General features: G+C 40.9%; 1 protein-coding gene across 6 annotated transcripts in view; it reads right to left on the bottom strand.

Annotated features, from left to right (window-relative positions):
- The window catches only part of ccdc186 (coiled-coil domain-containing protein 186), a 146,777-nt gene that overhangs the window by 16,154 nt on the left and 110,628 nt on the right, over positions 1-19,995 (bottom strand). For 5 of the 6 annotated variants that reach the window (XM_014157070.2, XM_014157071.2, XM_045702014.1 and 2 more), the window contains one exon: positions 12,575-12,655. In XM_014157070.2, the coding sequence (XP_014012545.1) occupies positions 12,575-12,655 (81 nt within the window). Of the gene's footprint in view, positions 1-12,574; positions 12,656-13,298; positions 13,885-19,995 lie in introns of those variants that run through there. The other variant, XM_045702015.1, reaches the window with a different exon arrangement.

Raw genomic sequence — 19,995 nt, 5'->3', positions numbered from 1 at the left:
GTAAATCCCCTGGACCCGATGGATTTCCGAAAAAATATATATTTTTTAATTATCCGATCAACTCTCTCTTCTCTTGCTTTGCGTATTTGAGGAATCATTCTCCTCAAACTCTTTACCCTCAACAATGAGACAAGCATGTATTTCAATTATTCTGAAAAAAAAAAAAAACTTGAATGCGGTTCATATAGGCCAATTTCTTTACTGAATTGCGATGTAAGGATACATTCTAAGATGATTGCCTGCTGTTTTGAGTCAGTCCTTCCCTCCATTATCTTAAAAATCGTCATTCTTTTTTCAACATCAGACGTCTTTACAATATACATTATAATCCCTCTTCATCTGACAGAGATATTGTTATCACTTGATGCAGAGAAGGCGTTTGATCGGGTGGAGTGGGATTATCTATTTTATACTCTCAAACAATTTGGATTCGGTCCCAATTTTATGTCCTGGTTCAAAGTCTTTACTCTTCCCCTATGGCTGCAGTGCACAAATAATGACCTTCCTATTTTCCAACTTTAACGTGGGCCAAGACAGGGTTGTCTTCTATCCCCTCAGCTGTTTGCAATCGCAATTGAGCCTTTAGCCATAGAAATAACATCACTATCAAAGGTATTCAAAGAGGGGGCATAGAGCATAAAGTTTCACTATGAGGATGGTTCTACTAAAGACATTTGGTAAAATATCCGGGTATAAGGTTAATTTACAAAAAAGTGAATTGATGCCTATTAATCCTTCTGCCATGCAAACTTTTTAGTCATGTGACGACACAGACATTTTTATATTTGTGAATTTGGGTCACACACAATTTCAAAAGATCTCTACAAAGCCAATTTCTCTCCCTTGATACTCCGCCTGAAACAGGATCTTGAATGCTGGGATTTACTTTCTTTGGGTGGAATAATTAGCACTGTTAAAACTCTTTAGGGATGGGGGCAGCATTGGGAAGTTTGGATGAAAAGCGTGCCCAGAGTAAACTGCCTGTTACTCAGGCCCAGAAGCTAGAATATGCATATAATTAGTAGATTTGGATAGAAAACACTCTAAAGTTTCCAAAACTGTTAAAATAATGTCTGAGTATAACCGAACTCATATGGCAGGCGAAAACCTGAGAAAAATCCAACCAGGAAGTGGGAATTCTGAGGTTTGTAGTTTTCAAGTGAATGCCTATCGAATATCCAGTGTCTGTGGGGTCAGATTGCACTTCTTAAGGCTTCCACTAGATGTCAACAGTCTTTAGAACGTTGTTTCAGGCTTCTATTGTAAAAGGCGAGCGAATAAGAGCTGTTTGAACCAGTGGTCTGGCTGAAAGCCTTTAGTTTAGTCACGCGCTCCGCTCCCTTTCATTTCTAAAGACAAAGGAATTGTCCGGTTGTAATATTATTGAAGATTTATGATAAAAACATCCTAAAGATTGATTCTATACATCGTTTGACATGTTTCTACAAACTTTTTGTCTGGACTTAGTACCCGCACCTTGTGCATTTGGAATAGTGAACTGAACGCGCGAACAAAAAGGAGGTATTTGGACATAAAGATTAACTTTATCGAACAAAAACATTTATTGTCTAACATGGAGTCCTGGGAGTGCCACCAGATGAAGATCATCAAAGGTTAGTGATTCATTTTAACGCTATTTCTGACTTTTGTGATACCTTTCCTTGGTTGGAAAATGGCTGTGTGGTTTTTGTGGCTAGGCGCTGACCTAACATAATCGCATGGTGTGCTTTAGCCGTAATGCCTTTTTGAAATCGGACACAGTGGCTGGATTAACAAGAAGTGTATCTTGAAATGTATGTATAACACTTGTATCTTATATCAATGTTTATGATGAGTATTTATGTAATTTGATGTGGCTCTCTGCATTTTCACCGGATGTTTGTTTGAGACAATGCATTTCTGAACATAACACGCCAATTTCAAATTAGGTTTTTGGACATAAAGATTAACTTTATCGAACAAAACAAACATTTATTGTCTAACATGGAGTCCTGGGAGTGCCACCAGATGAAGATCATCAAAGGTTAGTGATTCATTTTAACGCTATTTCTGACTTTTGTGACACCTCTCCTTCTTTGGAAAATGGCTGTATGGTTTTTTTGTGGCTAGGCGCTGACCTAACATAATGGCATGATGTGCTTTCACCGTAAAGCCTTTTTGAAATCGGACACTGTGGTTGGATTAACGAGAAGTTTATCTTTAAAATGCTGTATAATACTTGTATGTTTGAGGAATTTTAATTATGAGATTTCTGTTGTTCGAATTTGGCACCCTGCAATTTCACTGGCTGTAGGCCAGGTGTTCCGCTAGGGGAACCCCCTTCCCAGAAAGGTTCAAATGAATATATTACATAAGTTGTAATACTTATTTCAATGTATTCCTATCTCTCTGACAAAATCTTTTTTCTATCTCCATAGATAAACTGATATCTGCTTTTTATCTGGAACAAGAAAAACCCTTGGATACGTAAGACCGTATTACAGAGATCTCGTCCCCAGGGTGGTCTAGCACTTCCAAACTTCCAATATTATTACTGGGCAGCTAATATAAGAATCACTCTATATTGGATGACAGTTCTATGGGCAACATGCTGGCATTTACTACTCTTCTAGCTAGACGTCTTCTACTATTTAAGTGGAAGGATTGGTTTCCTCCTACTTTTAACCATTGGATAAAAGGTATTTATGCAACATCTCAAGCTAGAGAAAATGCACAACTCTGTTAGGGGATCTGCAATTACATTTTATAATATCTGTCAACCTTTCCTATCCTTTGTAGAAGACATGGACCCAGGTAATTTCACAACTCCATAAAACAACCCAAATTGGAATTGGTATAGTTATTAAAAAAAGAAAATGTCAACTTTTTTTGGGATGAAGAGTTAAAGTTGGTGAGTTATTTTATGAATATTAAAGCAAATGTATATAGTGTTGAATTTGCATTTATTATGGATCCCCATTAGCTACTCTTCCTGGGGTCCAGACAAATTAAGGCCGTTATATACAATAAAAAAAAAAAGTTACAATACATTTCAACACACATTAAATGTGTGTCCTCAAGCCACTACTCTACCAACACATTTCTACAACACAAAATCCACGTGTATGTGTGTATAGTGCATATGTTAGCAGTATATACTGTACATTTGACGTCGGAAGTTCACATACACTTAGGTTGGAGTCATTAAAACTCATTTTTCAACTCCACAAATTTCTTGTTAACGATTTATAGTTTTGGCAAGTCGGTTGGAACATCTACTTTGTGCATGACACAAGTAATTTTTCCAACAACTGTTTACAGACAGATTATTTCACTTATAATTCACTGTATCACAAGTCCAGTGGGTCAGAAGTTAACATACACTAAATTGACTGTGCCTTTAAACAGCTTGGAAATTCCAGAAAATTATGTCATGGCTTTAGAAGCTTCTGATAGGCTAATTGACATAATTTGAGTCAATTGGAGGTGTACCTGTGGATGTATTTCAAGGCCTACCATCAACCTCAGTGCCTCCTTGCTTGCCATCATGAGAAAATCAAAAGAAATCAGCCAAGACCTCAGAAAAAGAATTGTAGACCTCCACAAGTCTGGTTCATTCTTGGGAGCAATTTCCAAACGCATGAAGGTACCACTACCACGTTCCTCTGTACAAACAATAGTACGCAAGTATCAACACTATGGGACCACGCAGCTGTCATACCGCTTAGGAAGGAGACGTGTTCGATCTCCTAGAGATGAACGTACTTTGGTACAAAAAGTGAAAATCAATCCCAGAGCAACAGCAAAGGACCTTGTGAAGATGCTGGAGGAAACAGGTACAAACGTATCTATATCCTCAGTAAAATGAGTCCTATATCGACATAACCTGAAAAGCCACTCAGCAAGGAAGAAGCCACTGCTCCAAAACCGCCATAAAAAAGCCAGACTACGGTTTGCAACTGCACATGGGGACAAAGATCGTACTTTTTGGAGAAATGTCCTCTGGTCTGATGAAACAAGAATATAACTGTTTGGCCATAATGACCATCGTTATGTTTGGCGGAAAAGGGGGAGGCTTGCAAGCCAAAGAACACCATCCCAACCGTGAAGCACGGGGGTGGCAGCATCATGTTGTGGGGTGCTTTGCTGCAGGAGGGACTGGTGCAAGGACCTTGTGAAGATGCTGGAGGAAACAGGTACAAACGTATCTGTATCCACAGTAAAACGAGTCCTATATCGAGATAACCTGAAAGTCCGCTCAGCAAGAAAGAAGCAACTGCTCCAAAACCGCCATAAAAAAGCCAGACTACGGTTTGCAACATCGTGCTTTTTGGAGAAATGTCTTCTGGTCTGATGGCAGCATCATGTTGTGGGGTGCTTTGCTGCAGGAGAGACTGGTGCACTTCACAAAATAGATGGCATCGTGAGGGAGGAAAATGATGTGGATATATTGAAGCATCATCTCAAGACATCAGACAGGAAGTTAAAGCTTGGTCGCAAATGGGTCTTCCAAATGGACAATGACCCCAAGCATACTTCCAATGTTGTGGCAAAATGGCTTAAGGACAAAGTCAAGGTATTGGAGTGGCCATCACAATGCCCTGACCTCAATCCCATAAAACATTTGTGGACAGAACTGAAAAAAGCATGTGCGAGCAAGGAGGCCTACAAACCTGACTCAGTTACACCAGCTCTGTCAGGAGGAATGGGCAAAAATTCACCCTACTTATTGTGGGAAGCTTGTGGAAGGCTACCTGAAACGCTTGACTCAAGTAAAACTATTTAAAGGCAATGCTACCAAATACTAATTGAGTGTATGTAAACTTCTGACCCACTGGGAATGTGATGAAAGAAATAAAATATGAAATAAATAATTCTCTACTATTATTCTGACATTTCACATTCTTAAAATAAAGTGGTGATCTTAACTCACCTAAGACAGGGAATTTTTACTAGGATTAAATGTCAGGAATTGTGAAAAACTGAGTTGAAATGTATTTGGCTAAGGTGTATGTAAACTTCCGACTTCAACTGTATATAATAGGCGGTGTCAGAGGAAAGCCCATAAAGTTGTCAGACACTCCAGTCACCCAAGGCATAGACTGTTTTCTCTGCTACCGTACGGCAAGCGGTACCGGAGTGCCAAGTCTTGGACCAAAAGGCTCCTTAACTTCTTTGGGATGGGGGCAGTATTTTCACGGCCGGATAAAAAAACGTACGAGATTTAATCTGGTTACTACTCCTGCCCAGAAACTAGAATATGCATATAATTAGTAGATTTGGATAGAACACACTCTACAGTTTTTAAAACTGTTTGAATGGTGTCTGTGAGTATAACAGAACTCATATGGCAGGCCAAAACCTGAGAAGATTCCATACAGGAAGTGCCCTGTCTGACAATTTGTTGTCCTTCTGTTGCATCTCTATCGACATTACATTTACATTTTAGTCATTTAGCAGACGCTCTTATCCAGAGCGACTTACAGTAGTGAATGCATACATTTCATTTCATGCATTTAAAAAAAAAAAATTGTACTGGCCGCCCGTGGGAATCGAACCCTGGCGTTGCAAACACCACGCTCTACCAACTGAGCTACAGGGAAGGCCAACTGTGCTGTAACATGACACTTTCTAAGGCTTCCATTGGCTCTCTAAAGCCACCAGAAAGTGGAATGGGGTGTCTGCTGTCTCTGGGCAAAGAACAGCAGCAGAATTTGTGAGTGGTCAGCCTGGGGACAGTGACACTGGAGATGCGCGGTCACGAGACTATTCCATTTTTTTCTTTCAGCCTTTGAATGAATACAACGTTGCCCAGTTGGAATATTATCGCTATTTTACGAGAAAAATCGCATAAAAATTGATTTTAAACAGCGTTTGACATGCTTCTAAGTACGGTAATGGAATATTTGGACGTTTTTTGTCACGGAATGCGCTCGCGCGTCACCCTTCGGATAGTGACCTGAACGCACGAACAAAACGGCGGTATTTGGATATAACTATGGATTATTTGGAACCAAAACAACATTTGTTGTTGAAGTAGAAGTCCTGGGAGTGCATTCTGACGAAGAACAGCAAAGGTAATCCAATTTTTCTAATAGTAATTCTGAGTTTAGTGAGCCCCAAACTTGGTGGGTGTCAAATTAGCTAGCCTGTGATGGCCGAGCTATGTACTCAGAATATTGCAAAATGTGCTTTCGCCGAAAAGCTATTTTAAAATCGGACATAGCGATTGCATAAAGGAGTTATGTATCTATAATTATTAAAATAATTTATGTATTTTGTGAACGTTTATCATGAGTAATTTAGTAAATTCACCAGAAGTTTTCAGTGGGTATGCTAGTTCTGAACATCATATGCTAATGTAAAAAAAGCTGTTTTTTGATATAAATATGAACTTGATTGAACAAAACATGCATGTATTGTATAACATAATGTCCTAGGAGTGTCATCTGATGAAGATCATCAAAGGTTAGTGCTGCATTTAGCTGTGGTTTGGGTTTATGTGACATATATGTTTGCTTGGAAAATGGCTGTGTGATTATTTGTCTATGTACTCTCCTAACATAATCTAATGTTTTGCTTTCGCTGTAAAGGCTTTTTGAAATCGGACAATGTGGTTAGATTAACGAGAGCCTTATCTTTAAAATGGTGTAAAATAGTTGATTGTTTGAGAAAATGTAATTGTGGTATTTTAGTTGGGTTTGTATTTTGTGCCGTGCGATGCCATTGGCTGTTGGCTAGGGGTTCCACAGGCGGAACGGGGTTCCGCTAGCGGAATGTCTGTCCTCAACAGGTTAACAGCATCTACCCCCAAGCCATAAGACTGCTGAACAACTAATCAAATGGCCACCGGACTATTACATTGACGACCCCCCCCCCCCCATTTGTTTTGTACACTGCTGCTACTCGCTGTTTATTATCTACAGTGAGGGAAAAAAGTCTTTGATCCCCTGCTGATTTTGTATGTTTGCCCACTGACAAAGAAATGATCAGTCTATAATTTTAATGGTAGGTTTATTTGAACAGTGAGAGACAGAATAACAACAACAAAAAATTCAGAAAAACACATGTCAAAAATGTTCTAAAATAATTTGCATTTTAATGAGGGAAATAAGTATTTGACCCCCTCTCAATCAGAAAGATTTCTGGCTCCCAAGTGTCTTTTATACAGGTAACGAGCTGAGATTAGGAGCACACTCTTAAAGGGAGTGCTCCAAATCTCCGCTTGTTACCTTTATAAGACACACCTGTCCACAGAAGCAATCAATCAATCAGATTCCAAACTCTCCACCATGGCCAAGACCAAAGAGCTCTCCAAGGATGTCAGGGACAAGATTGTAGACCTACACAAGGCTGGAATGGGTTACAAGACCATCGCCAAGCAGCTTGGTGAGAAGGTGACAACAATTGGTGCGATTATTCGCAAATGGAAGAAACACAAAAGAACTGTCAATCTCCCTCGGCCTGGGGCTCCATGCAAGATCTCACCTCGTGGAGTTGCAATGATCATAAGAATGGTGAGGAATCAGCCCAGAACTACACGGGAGGATCTTGTCAATGATCTCAAGGCAGCTGGGACCATAGTCACCAATTGGTAACACACTACGCCGTGAAGGACTGAAATCCTGCAGCGCCCGCAAGGTCCCCCTTCTCAAGAAAGCACATATACATGCCCGTCTGAAGTTTGCCAATGAACATCTGAATGATTCAGAGGACAACTGGGTGAAAGTGTTGTGGTCAGATGAGACCAAAATGGAGCTCTTTGGCATCAACTCAACTCGCCGTGTTTGGAGGAGGAGGAATGCTGCCTATGACCCCAAGAACACCATTCCCACCGTCAAACATGGAGGTGGAAACATTATGCTTTGGGGGTGTTTTTCTGCTAAGGGGACAGGACAACTTCACCGCATCAAACGGACGATGGACGGGGCCATGTACCGTCAAATCTTGGGTGAGAACCTCCTTCCCTCAGCCAGGGCATTGAAAATGGGTCGTGGATGAGTATTCCAGCATGACAATGACCCAAAACATACGGCCAAGGCAACAAAGGAGTGGCTCAAGAAGAAGCACATTAAGGTCCTGGAGTGGCCTAGCCAGTCTTCAGACCTTAATCCCAGAGAAAATCTGTGGAGGGAGCTGAAGGTTCGAGTTGCTAAACGTCAGCTTCGAAACCTTAATGACTTGGAGAAGATCTGCAAAGAGGAGTGGGACAAAATCCCCCCTGAGATGTGTGCAAACCTAGTGGCCAACTACAAGAAACGTCTGACCTCTCTGATTGCCAACTAGGGTTTTGCCACCAAGCATTGTCATGTTTTGCAGAGGGGTCAAATACTTATTTCCCCCATTAAAATGCAAATCATTTTATAACATTTTTGACATGCGTTTTTCTGGATTTTTTTGTTGTTATTCTGTCTCTCACTGTTCAAATAAACCTACCATTAAAATTATAGACTGATCATTTCTTTGTAATTGGGCAAACGTACAAAATCAGCAGGGGATCAAATACTTTTTTCCCCCACTGTAAGTATTTCACGATAAGGTCTACACTTGTTGTATTCGGCGCATGAACAAATAAAGTTAGATTTTATTTGAAGTGGTTTGGATGAGTTTCATGTATGAGACTGTGGTAGAGATTCTCCTCCTTAATGGGGTTGGCTATGGCCTCCTCCTTTGTCAGGATTTCTCTCTCATGTTAAAAATAGGTAAAACAGTCTCTTTTTTTTACATTTCGTCCCTCATTTTCCTTTGCATCGCTTTTTTGCAGCCCTTTTAATTGTAGTGTTAATGTTTAAAGTAATTTGTTTAACATTGAAATGTATCAACAAGACTATTCAGCATTATACAGTGAAGATACTTCCAACTCAAGAATTGATGGATGGTTGATAAACATTTTTAAGAATTTGAAGTTAGGATGGCCTGAATATGTGAATTTTTGGTTAGGCGCCTCTAGCTTGAACGGTTCAAGAGTTACTGTTGGTAAATCATGTTATGCTAATTTATGCAAATGTGTATACTTATTAGTTGATAAGTGTTTAAGAAAATGTACTTATGATAGCCTGAACATGAGCAAAGTAGTTTAGAATCTCTAGCTTGAATATGTATAATGTATATAGTTTATAAAAGTGTTAAAGAATTTGATAGCCTGAATATTTTAAAGTTGGTCTTGTAGCTTAACTGTCCAAGGAGCAGGACCATTTTTAATGGTTATTTCTGAATTCCAATGGTTCTCATTCAAACCCATGTTAATTAAGGCACATTTTAAATGGTTATATTAATCAAATGGGCACCCAAACTATCGGTATCGGTACTCCCTGTATATAGCCTCGTTACTGTTATTTTATTGAGTAAATTTTGTTTTTATTTTCTAATTTATTTTATTTAGTAAATACCTTGTTAAAACTCTATTTCTTGAACTGCATTGTTGGTTAAGGGTTTGTAAGTAAGCATTTCTCGGGAAGGTCTACACCTGTCGTATTCGGCGCAGCTTGGCTCCTGGACTCCGTCCACACATTTCAAGGCTGCGTTGAAACAATGATTTATCAATGACCCAAGACCAGCTCAGTTAATCCCTACCATTGTGACAATGAGTTGTCATAATGCTGCATCAAATGTATATTGTCCTTGGGGCGTTGGCAGACACACTGTAAGTAACTTAACTGATGTCCCCCTAATTGCCCTGATACCTTTGTTAACCTCTCTTGGGTAGGTGGGACGTGACCGTCCCACCTGCGGGACACACTATTCAACAGCCAGTGAAATAGCAGGGCGCCAAATTCAAAAAGACAAAAATCTCATAATTCAAATTTCTCAAACATAGAATTATTATATCCCATTTTAAAGATAAGATTCTCATTAATCCAACCACATTGTCCGATTTCAAAAAGGCTTTACGGAGAAAGCATAGCATTAGATTATGTTAGCACATCACCTTGACAAGAAAAACCACACAGCCATTTTCCAAGTAAGAAGAGGCGTCACAAAAAACAGAAATACAGCTAAAATTAAGCATGAACCTTTGATGATCTTCATCAGATGGCACTCATAGGACTTCATATTACACAATACATGTATGTTTTGCTCGATAAAGTTGATATTTATATCCAAAAACCCCATTTTACATTGGCCCGTAATGTTCAGAAATGTTTTTCCTTCAAAAACTTCCGGTGAATGAGCACATCAATTTATAGAAATACTCATCATAAACGTTGATAAAATATTAAACTGTTATTCAAAGAATTATAGATAAACATCTCCTTTTAATGCAAACGCTGTGACAGATTTCAAAAAAGCTTCACGGGGAAAGCACACTTTGCAATAATCTGAGTACGGCGCTCAGAAAACAACATCAGGCAATACAGATACCCGCCATTTTGGAGTCATCAAAAATCATAAATAGCATTATAAATATTCACTTACCTTTGATGATCTTCATCAGAATGCACTCCCAGGAATCCCAGGTCCACAATAAATGTTGTTTTGTTCGATAAAGTCCATAATTTATGTCCAAATACCTCCTTTTTGTTAGCGCGTTCAGTAAGCTACTCCAAATGTAGGAAGCGCGCAGAAAATGTTACGACGAAAAGTCAAATTAAGTTCCATTTACATTCGTAGAAACATGTCAAACGATGTATAGCATCAATCTTTAGGGCCTTTTTAACATAAATCTTCAATAATATACCAACCGGACAATTCCAATGTCTTCAGAAATGTAATGGAACACAGCTACCTCTCACGTGAACGCGCGCCACTGAACTCATATTATTTTCTGAGTCACCAACTTCCCGGCCTTCTTGTTCGCTCTCTGTTCACTGTAGAAGCCTAAAACAACGTTCTAAAGACTGTTGACATTTAGTGGAAGCCTTAGGAAGTGCAAATTGAACCCTAAGTCACTGTATACTGTAAAGGCAATCACTTGAAAAAACTACAAGCCTCAGATTTCCCACTTCCCGGTTGGATTTTTCTCAGGTTTCTGCCTGCCATATGAGTTCTGTTATACCCACAGACATCATTCAAACAGTTTTAGAAACTTCAGAGTGTTTGCTATCCATATCCTACCTTCTGGGCCCGAGTAGCAGGCAGTTTAATTTGGGCACGCTTTTCATCCAGAATTCCGAATGCTGCCCCCTACCCTAGTGAAGTTAATCCTACAGCTATTGTATGCAGTAATCATGAGCCTATGATCCATTGTTACAGTGATAGCACTGAGGCGGTGTGCCCTAGTAGGAAGACCAGAATGGGTAGCAAGGGAAAAGTTTGTCCTAAATATTTCCAAAACTAAAAGCATTGTATTTGGGAGTAATCATTCACTAAACCCTAAACCTCAACCATACCTCGTAATAAATAATGTGGAAATTGAGCAAGTTGAGGTGACTAAACTGCTTGGAGCAACCCTGGATTGTAAACTGTCATGGTCAAAACATACTGATACAACAGTAGCTGAGATGGGGAGAAGTCAGTCCATAATAAAGCGCTGCTCTGCCTTCTTAACAACACTATCAACAAGGCAGGTCCTACAGGCCCTAGTTTTGTCACACCTAGACTACTGTTCAGTAGTGTGGTCAGGTGCCACAAAGAGGGACTTTAGGAAAATTGCAATTGGCTCAGAACAGGGCAGCATGGCTGGCCCTTAAAAGTACACCGAGAGCTAACATTAATGACATGCATGTCAATCTCTCATGGCTCAAAGTGGAGGAGAGATTGACTTCCTCATTACTTGTTTTTGTAAGAGGTGTTGACAAGCTGAATGCACTGAGCTGTCTGTTTAAAATACTTGCACACAGTTCGGACACCCATGCATACCCCACAAGACATGCCACCAGAAGTCTCTTCACAGTCCCCAAGTCCATATATGTATATGTAAGTGCTTTAATATGTTTGGACCCCGGGAAGAGTTGCTGCTGCCTTAGCAGCAGCTAATGGGGATCCCTAATAAATACAAGTACAAATGTGAGAAATAAAATTGTATATATAGTTTCTAAAATCTTTCGGCAAGTAATCTAAGTATGGTCAGTCTAAATATCTCAGCGTTGTTTTTTTACCATTCTAGTCTATGGCACTTTTTTGGCATTGAAATGTACTGGTATCCATAGCAACGTCTCCGTTTGGGCTGCTCAATGACATGATATGCTATTATTTCAGCTTTGAATAGCAGATAAGTACAGGAAGATTTAATATGCCCCAATTTGTTGTCTAAGTTCATTGCAAAGTGGAGAGCTTCAGAATGCTGAAAAAACTCCCATTACAGTGAATGAAGATGGACAAAAGAAAGACAAAGTGTATTAGTTTAAAAGATATCAAAACGTTGTATGCAAGCAACCAAATCCACAGTCTACACGTTATGAAGTTTGAATGGTGTTTCCAGCTTAAATGATGTAAGAGTAGCGTGAAGAACAATAATAAGAAGTATGACGAAGATCTAAAGTCGGGACTATTGCTTTGCAAGTCCCACCTAATAATAATATGAAAGAAATCTGGAGTTGTGCATTGCTTTGCAGGCACACCTAAGAACATTGATTCAACCTATTTCTGCCGAATGTGTATACTGAGGTCTTGTGGGTAATGTAGTCAGAGATGAACAGGTGCCAAGTGAACATACCTGAGGAGCTGGAGCGACTTCCCATGCTGCTGACGTCCCGGTCACAGCCACCATTCTCCACCTGCTCCAGTCTCTTACGGGCTGCTCACAGTCAGAGAAACACACCGGTCAATTAAACTGATACACACAGAAAGGGACACGCACTAAAACACTCAGCACATAAACATACAGTATAAAGATGCATCCTTGAATGCTCACCATCACATGCACAAATACAAAGATTCATCCTCACATGCTCATGATCACACAGTTGCGATCACACACACACACCTCGATTTGAATCAGTATATGTCATTCCAGAGTGATGGCAAAGGCTTACGACCAATGATAGTACTTCGTCCCGTGAGAAAGTCTGCCTGCAATGCATGTCAAAATACCTTATACTAAGGGCTTCTCCAGCTGAGGCAGGGGAGCAGCTCACATGAATGAATTTCTATTAGCACCTATAGAGAAGGAGCAGTGTGGCTCTTTAAAAATATCCCCACCTTCGTCTTTCTCAACGTCCTAAGAGTGGGTCCCTGAGCGCTCTAGCTCCTGCTCTCTCTCTCTTTCTCACTCCATCTCCCAGCGTATCTGGAGCAAAATCCTTACCTTCCAACCGCTTAGCCCAACGCTAGTCTGCAACTTCATTGTTTTGTTAGAATGTGATTTCTGACCTAGCGTTAAGTTCGTTCTTGAATAGCAGTGGTATTTGGGCATGGCATTTTGGAAAGAATTAAGTACGTTTCTAGATTTTGTATTTATTTAAATGTATTTGGGTAAATCTTCCGACTCCAAGACAACTAATATGGCCGCTTAATGACTTACATAACATTTACCACTTTGATAACATTGTGCCACCAGTAGGATTAGTAACACCAAGGATACATTTTGGTAATTGAGGATTTTCATAAATGGAAGCCACAGAATCTAAGGACATTAATTTGTAAAAAATGTATTTAGTGGCCTCTCGAGTTGCGCAGTGGTCGAAGGCACTGCGTCGCAGTGCTAGCTGTGCCACAAGAGATCCTGGTTCGAGTCCAGGCTCTGTGGCCCAGCATCGTCCGGGTTAGGGGAGGGTTTGGCCGGCAGGGATTTTCCTGTCCCATCGCACACTAGCGAATCCTGTGGCGGGCCAGGAGCAATGCACGTTGACACAGTCGCCAGGAGTACAGTGTTTCCTCCAACACATTGGTGCGTCTGGCTTCCGGGTTAAGTGGGCATTGTGTCAAGAAGCAGTGCAGCTTGTTTGGGTTGTGTTTCGGAGGATGCACAGCTCTCGACCTTCGCCTCATATGAGTCCGTATGGGAGTTGCAGCGATGGGACAAGACTAACGAAATTGGGGAGAAAAAGGGGTAAAAAAAATTATATTTAGTAAAGACATTTGATTAATCATTTTGCTCACAATGTAATTTCATTTAAATTAAGTAACACAGTAATGAACCTTTTCATTTTGACAGAATACCACCAAATTATCACTGGGAAGCTCAAATTTATGATGAACTAATCATTTACTTTAATATAGACCCCTCCCACGATTATAGTTTCCCACTGGAGAAAATGGTCAAGGTCCTTGTCTATCTTTGTAATTAGTGATTTTAAAGGAGGTTACACCAATTACAAATCTTAGAAGCATTTTTTAAATTGTTTTATTTTTTATTTAACCTTCATTTAACTAGGCAAGTCGGGAGCCCCATTATATAAAAAAATAGAAAAGGTATTAATAGCCTTTGTTTTTATTGTTCTATACTATATATTAAATAGTTCGTTTACTTTCTAGCATTCAAAATAATAGATAGATATCTCTAAATCCCCAAAATATGTCACTACAACTCTAATCATCACCATTGAGACAAGCCAATTTGCTTCCCCTGACTACATTAAACAATGCACAAAAAAAGAACGTTCTCTTTCAGTCGACATCTCAATATGGTACACACCTTCGTGCGGGTCATTCGCTGAAGCCTTATTCAATCATGCCCAACAGGCCAATCAGGGCTTTGCAGGTGTAAGCCCCACCTTCCTATATAACGGGCTGTAAGCCCTGGTTCCCTCATTCTTCTGTTTGCTTTTGAGCCTGTTTAGCAGCTTTCTTCAGAAAAAGTAGCTCTCAACTTTACTGTTCCATTCTATTTGGGTTACAAGTTTCAAGATGTATTAGTCGTATGTATGGGAATCATATGGTATACACCATCGAACAAAATACTTACTTGCAGGTTTCTGTCTCAACAATACAATCAAATAATAAAAGAATACGCACATAAAGTAAATGGATCAGTAGAATAGAATACATTTTGTAGCATAAGTTTACTACAGGAAGGCATAATTTACAGTCCATTTTAACACATGTTTTGGGGAAGGGGCAATTGGGGGGCAAGTGTTTGAATTGTGCAGTACTTTGGAATCATAATGAGTCTGAAAGCAGCAGTTGTGATCCGTGGGTAGAATTCAGACCCCTTGACTTTTTCACATTTTGTTACGTTACAGCCTTATTCTAAAATTGAATAAACAGTTTTTCCCTCATCAATCTAAAAACAATACCCCATAATGACAAAGCAAAAACAATTTTGGAAATGTTTGCAAGTTTATGACGCTACAAGCTTGGCACACCTGTATTTGGGGAGTTTCTCCCATTCTTCTCTGCAGATCCTCTCAAGCTCTGTCAGGTGGGATGGGGAGCATTACCGCACAGCTATTTTCAGCTACTCCTGCGTTGTCTTGGTTGTGTGCTTAGGGGTCGTTGACCTGTTGGAAGGTGAACCTTCACCCCAACCTGAGGTCCTGAGCGCTCTGGAGCAGGTTTTCATCAAGGATATCTCTGTACTTTGCTCTGTTCATCTTTCCCTCGATCCTGACTAGTCTCCCAGTCCCTTCTGCTGAAAAACATTCCCACAGCATGATGCTGCCACCACCATGCTTCACTGTAGGGATGGTGCCAGGTTTCTTCCAGACGTGACACTTGGCATGCAGGCGAGAGTTCAATCTTGGTTTCATCAGACCAGAGAATCTTGTTTCTCATGGTCTGAGAGTCTTTAGGTGCCTTTTGGCAAACTCCAAGAAGACTATCCGGTTCCTTTTACTGAGGAGTGGCTTCCGTCTGGCCATTCTACCATAAAGGCCTGATTGGTGGAGTGTTGTAGAGAAGGTTGTCCTTCTGGAAGTTTCGCCCATCTCCACAGAGGAACTCTGGAGCTCTATCAGAGTGACCATCGGGTTCTTGGTCACCTCCCTGACCAAGGCCCTTCTCCCCCGATTGTTCAGTTTGGCCGGGTGGCCAGCTCTAGGAAGAGTCTTGGTTGTTCCAAACTTCTTCCATTTAAGAATGATGGAGGCCACTGCGTTTTTGGGGACCTTCAATGCTGCAGACATTTTTTGTTACCCTTCCCTCCCAAGAGCTATGCCTCGACACAATCCTGTCTCAGAGCTCTACGGACAATTCCTCCGACCTCATGGCTTGGTTTTTTCTCTGACATGCACTGTCAACTGTGGGACCTTATATAGATAAGGTATATCAGTTATTTATTTTTAATACTTTTGCAAAAGTTTGTAAAACCCTGTTTTTGCTTTGTCATTATGGGGTATCGTGTGTTGATTGAGGAGAAAAAAAAGATAATCAATTTTAGAATGAGGCTGTAAAAGTAAAACAATTGTTTTTTTTAAATGTAAAAGTCAATACTTTCCGAAGGCACTGTATATGTGTGTGTGTATGTCTGTGTGGGTGTGTGCATGAGTGATTGCATGTGTGCTAAGGTGCGGAAAATCAGAGCAGGTGGTCAGTCCAGTTCAATTGTTCAGCAGTCTGAGCAAGTTGTAGATAAAAACAGTCTCTGAGCCTGTTGGTATCAGACATCATGCTCCGATACCGTCTGCCCGACAGTAAGGGAGTGAACAGCTCGTGGCTGGGGTGTGTGGGGTCCTTGATGCTGCGGGCCTTCCTCAAGCAACATTTAGAGAAGATGTCCTGGATGGGTGGGAGCACGGTCCCAGTGATGTACTGGGCTGTTTTCACCAACCGCTGGAGGGCCTTGTCAGGCAGTCCTGGATCCAGTTGCAGAGGGTGGTGTCCAGACCCAGGGCTCTCAGCTTGTGTCAAGCTTGGAGGGAACAATAGTGTTCACGAGTCTGAGTTGTCGAACATCAATTCAAGTTTGGGTCTGTGTTGTCTTTTGGCGTCCCTAATGGATTTGTGGAGCCTGCTTGCCTTGTACGCGTAGCGCGCCACTGAGTCGTCTGGGTTTGTTCTGCTGACATCGAATGCTGCAGTACAGGCTCTCAGCATTGTATGGATACCTCTGATCATCGAGGGGTTTTTGGTTGGGGTATGTCCAGATTTTTATTGTGGGTACAACATCACCAGGCCGGACAGTTCCCTGTCCCTTCCCGGGACAAGTTGCTCACATGCACAAGGGAGCCGTACATCAAATCAAATCAAAAGCTGTGTTCGAAAAACTATACTAACATACTGTAAACTACATACTTAACGAGTATATACACTACATACTATATATTATTAGTTAATTTTAGTATACTGTAAACGAACACTATCCTTTCAGTTGAGCGTGCTAGCGCTTTGCCCGTCTACAGGAAGTTCATGCTGTTGCTGTGCAACATCTCGCTAGCTTGTTAGGATAGGATTACTAGCTAGACAATTTACAACTTCGGGTGTGTTCTTAAATTCAATCTGGAGTGCCAGAGTGCGCTCAGAGTGCGCTCTGCGTGTTTGTAAATTCAGAGCGTTGTTAGATTGTTCGTTTGTAAATTCAGAGCGTTTCGCTCTCAGAGTGCACACTGGACGCTCTAGCCAAGGAGTAGGGTTGATTCCAGAGTTCTGACCTAACAACAGCAGTCAAGCACCCAAGCTAACTGGCTCATGTTGGCTAGCTTGCACCTTGACCATTTTACTAGCCCTAGCAGAGCTGGATAGGCAGTTTTCATATTATCCAGAGCGTTGGTGACAAACTGTATTGCTGGAAACAATTTAATTACACATTTTTGCCGACGTTTACTGACACCGGCCATATTCATCAGGTGTTGAGCGTTAGTAAATTCATCAGTTGTTCTGTGCTCTAGTCTAGTACACTGGAATCGGAGTAGATAACCAGAGCCAATTTACAAAAGCCCCCGAATGACCATTGAAACCTACAACGACTATCCCACTTAGCTAAACTAAGAATGACGGGAATAATCAAGTTAATAAACGTTGGGTAGTTAGATAGAATATAGTTAATATACTGGCAAGTTAGATATATTAGTAGCCAACTAATCAAATCAAAAGTTATCACATGAGTATGCAGTTCAGCAGGTGCTATAGAGGGTGCAGTGAAATACTTATGTTACTAGCTCCTAACAACGCAATAAAATGTCAAACAATTAAAGGAGAAAAAAATATACAAAAATACAAGAAATCAAGAACGCCGGGACAAATGCGATCAACAACCCAAATAGCACTGTAACAGTACTCAAATGTAATCTATACGTATGTACGCCAGAAGTGACCATTGGTTCAATGTCTCTATATCATGAGATCGCAGGAATGGCTGTGTGTGCGCACGAGTGTGAGTGTGTATGTAAGTGTGTGTGCATGGGTTTGTGAGTTTGACGTGTGTGTGTGATAGCTTGTGTGTGTGTTTTGTGTGAGTGAGTGTGCATCACAGGGCACGGTACTGGGTGGAGGCCGGCTAGTTGTGACTGTTAAACTGTCTGAAGTCCTGGTCATAGAATATGTTTTTTTATCGCTCCGTCTTAGTTCTGATGCACCTGTACCTTCTGTCGGACGGTAGCCGAGTGAATAGGCCGTGGCTTGGGTGGTTGAGGTCCTTAATGATCTTCTTGGCCTTTCTTTAACATCGGGTGCTGTAGATGACCTGGAGGGTAAGCAGTGCCCCCGGTGATGAGTTGGACTGCCTGCACCACCCTCTGGAGAGCCATGCGGTTGAGAGCGGAGCTGTTAACCATTCCAGGCGGTGATGCAGCCTGTAGAATACTCTCAATGGTGCATCTGTAGAAGTTTGTGACGGTCTCGGGCCATGCCACATTTTTCAGCTGCCTGAGGTTGTAGAGGTGCTGTTGCACCTTCTTCACAAAGATGTTGGTGTGGTGAGACCATTTCAGGACCTCAGTAATGTGCACGCCAAGAAACTTGAAGCTTTTGACCCTATCCACTGAGGCCTGTCCACTGCGGCCAAAATAGGCCTTGACAAGGTGTCAAAAGCATTTCATAGGGATGCTGGCCCATGTTGATGCCATTACTTCCCACAGCTGTGTCAAGTTGGCTGGATGTCCTTTGTGTGGCGACCATTCTTGATACACACGAGAAACTGTTGAGCGTGAAAAACACAGCAGTGTTCCCGTTCTTGACACAAACCAGTGTGCCTGGCACCTACTACCATACCCCGTTCAAAGGCACTTAAATCTTTTGTCTTGCCCATTCACGTCTCAATAATCTCAAGGCTTAAAAATCCTTTAACTTGTCTCTTCCCCTTCATCTACACTGATTGAAGTGGATTTAACAAGTGACATCAATAAGGGTTCATAGCTTTCACCTGAACTCACCTGGTCAGTCTGTCATGTAAAGAACAGTTTGTTTTGTATACTCAGTGTATGTTGATAACTGGTAGAAAAAAATAAATAAATAGAATTTCTATTCTATATGAAATTTCTTGCAAAAATAAAACACCATATTAAATAACAGAAGAACCCCTTCAATTTTCCTTATGCAAAACCATATCGGAGACTCAGAGCAGACAAAATAATGGTACAATTACATCTAAACGGTTTTAAATGTAATTTGATGCATATCAGGGTTAATTTGCTAATCGATGGCCATAATATTGGGTCAAACGACATTCATTAGACCTATGATTCATTATTTATTTCAGCTAATTAATTCTAATTAACCTGTTAGGGCTAGGGGGCAGTATTGACACGGCTGGATAAAAAACGTACCCGATTTAATCTGGTTACTACTCCTGCCCAGTAACTAGAATATGCATATAATTATTGGCTTTGGATAGAAAACACCCTAAAGTTTCTAAAACTGTTTGAATGGTGTCTGTGAGTATAACAGAACTCATATGGCAGGCCAAAACCTGAGAAGATTCCATGCAGGAAGTGGCCTGTCTGACAAGTTGTGTTTCATCTGGGCTCTTTTTATTGAAGATTTAGGATCTTTGCAATAACGTGACACTTCCTACGGCTCCCATAGGCTCTCAGAGCCCGGGAAAAAGCTGAAGGATATCGAGGCAGGCTCTGGCTGAAACACATTATCGCGTTTGGCAAGTGGCCGCTCAGAGTACTGTGGGCTTAGGCGTGTGCCCGAGTCGACCAAATGCTTTATTTTCTTTCCTCTGTTTACCTAAATGCAGATTCCCGGTCGGAATAGTATCGCTTTTTTACGAGAAAAATGGCATAAAAATTGATTTTAAACAGCGGTTGACATGCT

Source organism: Salmo salar, chromosome ssa19 (genome assembly GCF_905237065.1).
Source record: "Salmo salar chromosome ssa19, Ssal_v3.1, whole genome shotgun sequence".
NCBI lineage: Eukaryota > Metazoa > Chordata > Actinopteri > Salmoniformes > Salmonidae > Salmo > Salmo salar.
This window is presented reverse-complemented; position numbering and strand designations above follow the sequence as displayed.